The following is a 10297-nucleotide window of genomic DNA, read 5'->3' as shown; positions in this document are numbered from 1 at the left end:
CCCCTTCAATATCCATTACTATTTCCATACGGTTCTTATGGATGGTTAATAAACAGTCTTGATAATAACGGAAGAACCATACCTTGCCGAGCATTCTACGCCTATATCATTCAAGTAAAGTACACTCCCCTATCACATTAACACGTAGATTTATATTATTTTCTCATATTTTAACAATACTTTATTGATTGTAGGTACGACAATATGTCTTCATCATCTTAATGGCAGGGCGCTTATTTCAACAATTCATTGTTGACATGTTTATGAAAATTGAGGCAAATAAGCTAAGATGGATTCGAGATAATCAAGATACAATTAGAGCTGAATTGTATCAAGGACTTCAAGATTTTTTAGATGTCGGAGAACTCAATCTAGGTTCTTTTCTTAAATATGTTGTTTGCCTTTAATTTTAATTTTACTATTATTATGTACTATAATATAATTTACGGTACATTGTAATTATAGCGAATGCCGGGAAAACAACCGTTCTACCTTCTTCGTTTGTCGGGTGTCCAAGAGATATGAATCAAAGATTTCAAGATGCAATGGCATTAGTTACAGATTATGGAAAGCCAGACCTGTTTTTGACAATGGCATTCAACCCATCGTGGAGAGAAATTGTAGACGAGTTATTGCCAAGTCAAACAGTACAAGATCGACCCGAGTTAATCACCAGAATATTCCATGCAAAATTTGAGGAATTCAAGATGGACATTGTAGAAAAAAGCGCTCTAGGGAAGGTTATTGCCTATGTCTATGTCATTGAGTCAAAAAAGAGGCTTGCCACATGTTCACATGCTGATCATTTTGGACGAAAAAGACAAACCAAAATCTCCGGAAGAGTATGACACATTTGTGAGAGCCGAGATACTTGATAGAGATGAAGAACCACGATTATACGATGCTGTTTTGAAGCATATGATCCATAATCCGTGTGGCGAAGGTCGTCGAAATTCTTCTTGCATGGAAAATGGGGTTTGTAAACGTAAACTTCCTAACCCTTTGTAGAAAGCACAGTCCAAGGCAAGAATTCATATCCTATTTATCGTCGTCGTGGTGATCATTTGCCAGTGCCTTTACATGAGAATAGTGCAACCTTCGTTGATAATGGTTGGGTTGTTCCATATAATTTATGGTTGCTACTAAAATATGATTGTCATATCAATGTAGAGATCTGTAGTAGCATCAAGAGTGTCAAATATTTGTACAAGTATGTGCATAAGGGTGTAGATCGTGTTTCAATGGAAGTTCGAACAGGACTGAACACAATGAGATTCAACAATATGTGGATGCTAGGTGGGTATGTGCACCTGAAGCATTATGGAGGATATATCAGTTTCCCATTACTCTAATGTGTCCATCTGTTGATCGATTACAGCTACATTTGCAAGATAGGCAAATGGTTAGATTCAGTTCAAATCAATCTATTGAAGACATCCTTCAAATGCCACAAAACTCTCGAACTATGCTCACAGAGTTCTTCAAGATGAATTCCTCCAGATCTAGAGGCAAGAACATACCTATATAGAAAATTTCCTTAACGTTATTGGCGGCTGACGACTACCAAAACATGGAGAAAAAGGAGGAGTACACAAAGAGTGATAGGTAGAATCTACACAGCCTCACCAATGGAAGGAGAAAGATTTTTCTTGCGTTTGTTGTTGGATCATGTTAAAGGCTCCGAATCATTTGAGCATCTACGTATTGTCTATGGGATTGTTTATTCTACTTTTAGAGAAGCAGCTGAAAAACTAAGTCTTATGGAGAATGATGCAAGCATTCGTGATTGTTTGTGTGAAGCATCAAACTCTAAGATGCCATCATCATTGAGAAGATTGTTTGTCACGTTATTGGTTCATTGTCAACCAACTGGGTTCGATCTTTATGGGATGAATTTTATCATTACATGGCTGAAGACTACTTATATTAAACTTCAACAAATCCAGATCTGGTACGTGATTCAGTTCTCTATGATATAGATCGCATGTTAAAACAATTAGGAAAGAGTGCCTTTGACTTCGACTTACCTTAAATAAACATGCGATTGGATGGAAATGCATAAGTAGCTAGAGCCATACATGATGAATTATCAGCACCAGTGCCCCCTTGTAATACCCCGTATTTTTATACGTATTTTATAAGTATTTAAATAGTTGTAATTATTTTAATTAAAGTATTTTAATTAATATTATTATAAAAGGAAAGTTTATTTAATTATTTAAATTAAAAGTTGGGGTTTTATTTTAGGAAAGTTTAATTTTAATAAGTTTTATTAGGGAAGGAATTAGGAAAACCTAAAAGAGGAAAGTTTAGGGAAGAGGGTTAGTAGAGAAGGGGTATAAATATCCCACTTATGAGGCAAATCAAACTTTGCCCAGAGTAGAGAAAACCCAAGGTAAACTTCTCTCTCTCTCTTCCTTATTTTTCTTTCTTTTTCTTTTTCCCCTTCCCCTTATTATTTTCGGCTTCCTTCCCCCTCACCACCGCTGCCAGCCACCGGCAGCTGGTGGCCGCCGCTGCCAACAGCGCAAACCGCCGGCAGCCGGTGGTGGCTGCCGTTTCTCTTTCCCCTTTTTCCCCTTTTTCGAACCACTTATAAAAAATAAAAAACTTAGCTTTCTTATTTTAATTTAATCTATGCTTAGATCGATCTAATTATAAATTATGAGTTTTGGGATTAAATTTTGATGTTGAATGTTGTAATTATGTTAATTAATTTTCAGCTTTGGTTTTAATTTAAAAAGCCCTAATTTTTGAAACCCTAGGTTCTTGATTTATGAAATTATGAAAGTATATGATGTATTAATGTTTAGATCTTCAATTTAAGTGCTTTAAGACCAAATTACAGCAAGTTTTAATTAGAAATAAAGTGCTGGAATTTTATGTAGAACCCTTAATATTATGTTTTTGAAGGAAATTTAAATTACCCATTAAGTGAGACTTAATTATGGTGTTTTAAATATAATTTTAGCTTATTCTAATTAATTTATGAGGGGTTTTAAAATAGTATATATTGCTGGAAATTTGTTTAGAGTGAATTTTAATGCTCTATTATAATTTTAATGTGTAGGAGACTTCGAAGTGAGCAATTTCTACTAGTCGTGGCGATTTTAAGATCGTATTCAAGGTACGTTCGCATAGTTAGCATAGTTATGATTGATGTAGTAGCATGCTAAAGGTGTTTGATTAATTAAAAATAGTATCATGCTAGGTTTGAAGTGGAAATTGTGATTTGGATGTTATTAGTGATGGAATTGAGATGTATGATTTATTTGTGATGAGTTATTGAATGGAAATTTTATACTTTGAAATATTATTTATGAACCACATGTTTATTTATGGCATGATAGAGAGCATGTTTAATCAAACTAATTGTTTAATTATGTTTGGAATATTGAAAAGGAATTTTATTAAGGTTCATATAATTTTTATTGATGCTTTAAGCATGAGGAAGGAGCTATATAAGTGTCTATGTACACGAGGAATAAAAGTATGTTGGTGCCTTTGTGCACTTAAGGTGTTTTTAACACCGAGGGATAGGATTTTTGGCGCTTTATGCGTTTAAGGTGTCTTTGACACTGAGGTAGAATTAAAAGGGGTTCAAGATTAAATATTATGTGGTCACTAAATATTCAAGAATTAAATTGGTATGTTTGATTTATTGAATTATTATTGATGATTGATTTATTATGCTTTGAGAGTTATCAGCAAGTCCAATAACATGTAAATAACGTAAAGTGAAAGAGATTACGCACCAAAACTCTTGGAACGTATATACCTTGAGTATGAACAATGGGGGGAATTATGGGGTTTTATATTTAACCATAACTTCTAATGGAGTACAGGACGCTGTACATTCCTTTTTATTTATTATTATGCGCAGGAATTCCGCCACCTTTGAGTGGTTTTGTCGCTGGCACGGTTAGCTCCCGTGTCAGTTAACCTCAATTTATTTGGGGGAGGTATAGTTGGAAACCCGTTCGATGCGTAATCAACGCTAAATGAATTATTTAGTGTCTAGTTAAAGTGTCTTGTTGAATGTTGTGTGTGCTTGTAAACAGGTGCAATGAGGTAAGTGCGGAAATTTCTTGAAATGCCCCTGAGTTATTTTTTTATTCACCATATACCCATGAAAATTTTCAAATTCACCATATGTCCCTGAGTTTTAAAAAAATGTCACCAATTGCCCAAATGACTAACGGATGTTAAACTCCGTTAGTCATTAGGGTTAAGTTGTAACACCCTAGAAATTCCTTCCCTTTAAATACACTTTTCCCTCTTGAAAATACGTTTAAGGAATATCTAAGACATTACCGCCACCATGAAAACGGCTAAGGCAACAATCAAAGATACACAGCGGAAGACTTGAAAGTCAAAACTAAGAAATAACACCATTTTAAAAACCGAACTAACAAAAGTAAAGTTGAAAATCAACAAAACCAAATTAAATAAAATCCACTACAACTTGGAACCACTTAAGGCCCTTATTCAAAAACCGATCAATCAAATAATAGTGTTAGTCCAACAATCAATAAAACAAAATATCCAAAACATAATTATTACACATCCTAGTGGAAACTAGCATAATTCTCTCTTCACTCATGCCCCATCATGAACATGCCTCAATACCTGAAAAGAGTATCTCTACTTGCCCCCACTACTCTCCATTAAAATGGATCATCGTAGGGCCAAGATAAAGACATAGCCAGACACAAACAATACACACAATCAGCAAAGCTGAGTACATAAGCGTATTTAAACACACTAACATGCAACTCCTAGCATAACACATACTTACCTCATTGCACCTGTTTACAAGCACACACAACAAACAACAAGACTCTTTAACAGGACACTAAATAATTTATTTAGCGTTGATTACGCATCGAACGGGTTTCCAACTAAACCTACCTCAATAAATTGAGGCCCACTGACACGGGAGCTAACCGTGCCAGCATCACCTATGCCACACATTGGTGGCGGAATTCCAGTGCATAATAATAATAAAAGGGAATATACAGCGTCCTGTACTCCATTAGAAGTTATGGTTAAATATAAAACCCCATAACTCCCCCCATATGTTCATACTCAAGGTATATACGTTCCAAGAGTTTTGGTGCGTAATCTCTTTCACTTTACGTTATTTACATATTATTAGACTTGGTGATGACTCTCAAAGCATAACAATTCAATCATCAATAATAATTCAATCACTCAAACATACCAATTTAATTCTTGAATATTTAGTGACCACATAATATTTAATGTTGAACCCTTTTTAATTCTACCTCAGTGTCAAAGACACCTTAAACACATAAAGCGCCAACAATCCTATCCCTCGGTGTTAAAAACACCTTAAGTGCACAAAGGCACCAACATACAATTTATTCCTTGTGTACATAGACACTTATATAGCTCCTTCCTCATGCTTAAAGTATCAATAAAAATTATATGAACCATAATAAAATTCCTTTTCAATAATCCGAACATAATTAAACAATTAGTTTGATTAAACATGCTCTCTATCATGCCATAAATAAATATGTAGTCCATATAATCATGCCAAAATATAATTTTCCAATCCATAGATCATCACAAATAATTCATGCTTCACAATTCAATCACCAACACCAATAATTCACAATTCAATACATGAACCTTAGCATGATACTACTTGTAATTGATTGAAATTAAGCCTAGCATGATTCTACATCATCAAAATATGTTAAGTACGCGAACATACCTTGAATATGATCTTAAATTCGCCACGACTAGTAAAAATCGCTTACTTCAAAGTCTCCTACACATTAAAATTATAATAGTGTATCAAAGTCCACTCTAAACAAATTTCCAGCAATATATACTATTTTAAAACCCTTCATAAATTAATTAGAATAAGCTGAAATTATATTTAAAACACCATAATTAAGTCCCCCTTAATGGGTAATTTAAATTTCCTTCAAAAACATAATATTTAGGGTTCTACATAAAATTCCTGCACTTTATTTCTAATTAAAACTTGCTGTAATTTGGTCTTAAAGCACTTAAATTGAAGATCTAAACATTAATACATCATATACTTTCATAATTTCATAAATCAAGAACCTAGGGTTTCAAAAATTGGGGCTTTTTAATTAAAACCAAATCTGAAAATTAATTAACATAATTACAACATTCAAACATCAAAATTAAATCCCAAAACTCATAATTTATAATTAGATCTAAGCATAGATTAAATTAAGGTAAGAAAGATTAAATTTTTTTTTTTCGAGAGCCAAACACGGCAGCAGCAGCCACCGCGGCAAGGCTGGGCTGCTGCCGCCTGCCGCCGCAGCTGCTGTCCGTGCGCCGGTGGCTGTGGTGGTGTGTGGTGGTGGTCCGGCCACGTGTATGGCTGTGGTGGTGGCCGGCCGTGAGAAAGGGGAAGGGGAAGAGGAAGAAAAAAAAGAAAGAAAAGTAAGGAGAAAAGGGGAGAAGCTTACCTTGGGTTTTCTCCACTCTAGGCAAAGTTGATTTGCCTCATAAGTGGGATATTTATACCCCTTCTCTACCAACCCTTTTACCCTAAACTTTCCTCTTTTAATTCTCCTAATCCCTTCCCAAATAAAACTTGTTAAAATTAAACTTTCTTAAATTAAAACCCCATCTTTTAAAATAAAAATAATTAAATAAACTTTCCTTTTATAATAATATTAATAAAAAAATGCTTTAATTAAAATGATTATAACTAATTAAATATTTTATAAAATACATACTTTAAATAAAATAAGTATAAAAATACGGGGTATTACATTAAGTACGCCACGTGGCTAGATCTAATTGGTTATTTTTTAAATATTATTTATCTAAATATTATATATATATATATATATATATATTTCAAAAAAAAAAAACACTAAAATAAAATTTCAAAAAAAAAAAAACACCTTTAACCCCAACCTGCTTCTACCGGCGAACCCTAAACCCAGCCACCTCCCCACAACCGCCACCCACCAGCTTCCCCGTGTACACAGTGGCGCCGCCTGTTCCACCAATCTCGCTCGCCAGCAACCCAATCCCCTCCCCCACACTGCTGCTGCTCACCAAAGCCGAAAACCACCACCTAAAAACATTAAACCCCCAAAATCAAAACCCTAGGTTTCAGTTTTTGGGGTTTTTGATTTTGGTAATCGACGCGGTGTTTCATGGGGTTGGAGATGGCAGGGGGAGGGGGGTTTGGGTTCGCCGACACTCTTAGCCAAAAACCACCACCCTTAAACACCAAAACCCCAAAATCGAAACCTTAAAAATCAAATCTAGGGTTTTGATTTTGGGTCCGGCGTGGTGGTTCACGGAATGGACACGACTGGGAGGAGGTGCGGCTTGGGTTCGCTGGCATGGGGATAGGAATTCGGACACCAACGTGGTGGGGAGGGGATTTCAAGGAAGAGATGAAGGGGCGGTTTGGGGAGTAGGTGGTTTTCGTCGGGTTTGGGGTAGCGGTGGGGTGGGGTGGCAACGTAGGTTGGTTTGTGCCGGCGCTGGGGTTGGTTTGTGTCGGGTTTGGGGTGGCGCCGGGACGGGTGGTGGCTGGGGCTGGGCGATGGTTGTGGTTATGGTGGGTGAGTTATTTTTTTAATATTTTTTTTTTATAATTAATTAAATAATTATTTTAAAATTTAAATTATATAAATAACAACCAACCATAGGTTGCCATGTGGCAAATTTAGCCTTAATGATTAACGGAGTTAACGTCCGTTAGTCATTTGGGGAATTGGTGACATTTTTTTAAAACTCAGGGACATATGGTGAATTTGAAAATTTTCATGGGTATATGGTGAATAAAAAAATAACTCAGGGGCATTTCATGAAATTTCCGAGGTAAGTGTGTGATGATAGGAGAAAGCATGTTAGTTTGTTTGATTACGCTTATGTACTCAGCTTTGCTGAATGTGTGTGTTGTTTGTGTCTGGCTATGTATTTATCTTGGCCCTACGATGATCCATTTTAATGGAGAGTATTGGGGGTAAATAGAGATACACTTTTCAGGTATTGAAGCATGTTCATGACGGGGCATGATGAGTGAGGAGAGAATCATGCTAGCTTCCATTAGGATATGATGTGTTTTATGCATTGAATATTTTATGATGTTTATTTTGTGGACTAACGCAAAAGTTTGGTTGATTCGGTTTTGAATAAGGGCCTTAAATGGTTCCAAGTTGTAGTGGATTTTATTTGACTTTGGTTTTGTTGATTTTCAACTTTACTTTCGTTGGCTTGGCTTTTAAATTGTGTTATTTAAATAGTTTTGGTTTTTAAGTCTTCCGCTGTGCATCTTTGATAGTTGCACTAGCCGTTTTCACGGTGGCGGTAATGTCTTAGATATTCCTAAACGTATTTTCAAAGAGTAAAGTGGGTATTTCAAAGGAAAGGAATTTCTAGGGTGTTACACCCCTGAAGATGTGCATTGTGCGGAGCATCTTAATGACGACCAACGGTCTTCATTTGATATCATAATGGAAGCTATTGATGCAGAGAATGGTCGAATTTGCTTTATAGATGGTCCAGGTGGGACATGTAAGACTTATCTATCTCGAGCCATACTTGCAACAGTCAAGCTTAGAGGGAATTGAAATTTGGATTACCAGTAGCCAGCTCAGGTATTGCTGCCACACTATTACATCGAGGAAAAACCGCTCATAAAATTCTTGGTATTCCGATTACGCTGCATGCTTCGTCAACTTGGAAGTTTAGTAAACAAGATGTAGAGGCGCAATTGGTCAAGTATGCAGCTTTCATTATATGGGATGAAGCAACAATGACTCATCGACATGCGTATGAAGCAATTGATCGTAGTTTAAGAGATCTAACAGGGGTTGATGTTCCGTTTGGCGACAAAGTCGTAGTGTTTGGTGGAGATTTTAGACAAATTTTACGCGTTGTACTAAATGGAACAAAGGCTCAAACTATAGATGCGTGTTTGGTCAGGTCAACACTATGGAGACATGTTCAGCTACTCCATCTCACTCAAAATATGAGATCGATACAGGATCCTGAATTTGTAGCCTTTCTTTTAAGAGTTAGAGATGGATGTGAGCCTACAGTTGATGAAGACATGATAAAGTTACCATCTTCAATATGTGTAGGAAATGGTGATAATATTTCAATTGATAATCTTATCCATCAAATATTCCCAAACCTCACTGAGCATGTAGGTGATGTGTCATACATGGTACAAAGAGCTATAATAACACCAACAAATGACGAAGTTGACATGCTTAATGAGAAGATACTTACAGAGTTTGTCGGAGAACAAAAAACCTACTACTCATGTGACTCTGTTCCAGAAGATCGTCAAAATCTATATCAACAGGAGTTCTTAAATTCATTATCCTTTGGTGGTTTGTCACCACATATTCTTAAGCTGAAAGTTGGCTCTCTAATCATGCTTTTGAGAAATATTGATACAAACAGTGGGTTGTGTAATGGGATAAGGTTAATATGTAGTTGGTTAAGGGATCATGTGATTGAGGCATAAATTTTGACCGGAAATCATAAAGGGACACGAGTGTTCATTCCACGTATTCCTTTAAAAACGGCAGAAGATGTGAAGTTGCCATTTGAAATGATCCGGAAACAATTTCCTGTGAAATTGTGTTTTGCTTTGACCATAAACAAATCGTAGGGGCAAACCATTCCTCATGTTGGTATATATCTCCCCCAACATGTTTTCAGCTATGGACAGTTATATGTTGCACTATCGAGAGGGACCTCACAAGAAACAACTAGAGTTTTGGTTAGTAAAGGACATGTTCGAGGAAGATGTGATGTATTTACAAAAAACGTGGTATACAAAGAAGTCCTCCTGCCTGTAATACCCCGTATTTTTATACGTATTTTATTTAAAGTATGTATTTTATAAGGTATTTAAATAGTTATAATTATTTTTAATTAAAGTATTTTAATTAATATTATTATAAAAGGAAAGTTTATTTAATTATTTTATTTAAAAGTTGGGGTTTTATTTTAAGAAATTTTATTTTTTAACAAGTTTTATTAGGGAAGGGATTAGGAAAAGTAAAAGAGGAAAGTTTAGGGTAAAAGGGTTGGTAGAGAAGGGGTGTAAATATCCCACTTATGAGGCAAACCAACTTTGCCCAGAGTGGAGAAAACCCAAGGTAAGCTTCTCCCCTTTTCTCTTTACTTTTCTTTCTTTTTTTTTTTCTTCCTCTTCCCCTTCCCCTATTCACGGCCAGCCACCACCACCACCATACACGTGGCCGGACCACCACCACACACCATCGCGCACCACCAGCAG

General features: G+C 35.9%; 1 protein-coding gene across 1 annotated transcript; it reads left to right on the top strand.

Moving 5' to 3' along the window:
* Nucleotides 1-1628: 1628 nt before the first annotated feature.
* On the top strand, nucleotides 1629-9517 carry LOC145600523 (uncharacterized). The gene is made up of 3 exons (XM_081656406.1): nucleotides 1629-1951; nucleotides 4062-4071; nucleotides 8603-9517. The coding sequence occupies exons 1-3, from the start codon at nucleotides 1629-1631 to the stop codon at nucleotides 9515-9517; spliced, it is 1248 nt and encodes a 415-aa protein (XP_081512532.1).
* The last annotated feature ends 780 nt before the right edge of the window (nucleotides 9518-10297 follow it).

This window comes from Chenopodium album, chromosome 21 (assembly GCF_948465745.1).
Source record: "Chenopodium album chromosome 21, dcCheAlbu1.1, whole genome shotgun sequence".
In the NCBI taxonomy this organism is placed as follows: domain Eukaryota; kingdom Viridiplantae; phylum Streptophyta; class Magnoliopsida; order Caryophyllales; family Amaranthaceae; genus Chenopodium; species Chenopodium album.
The sequence above is the reverse complement of the archived record's forward strand: the minus strand, read 5'-3'. Positions and strand labels throughout refer to the sequence as shown.

What these genes read in the sequence shown, in the direction of transcription:
- LOC145600523 (XM_081656406.1), top strand. Translation starts at nt 1,629, where the DNA reads ATGGAAGGAGAAAGATTTTTCTTGCGTTTGTTGTTGGATCATGTTAAA.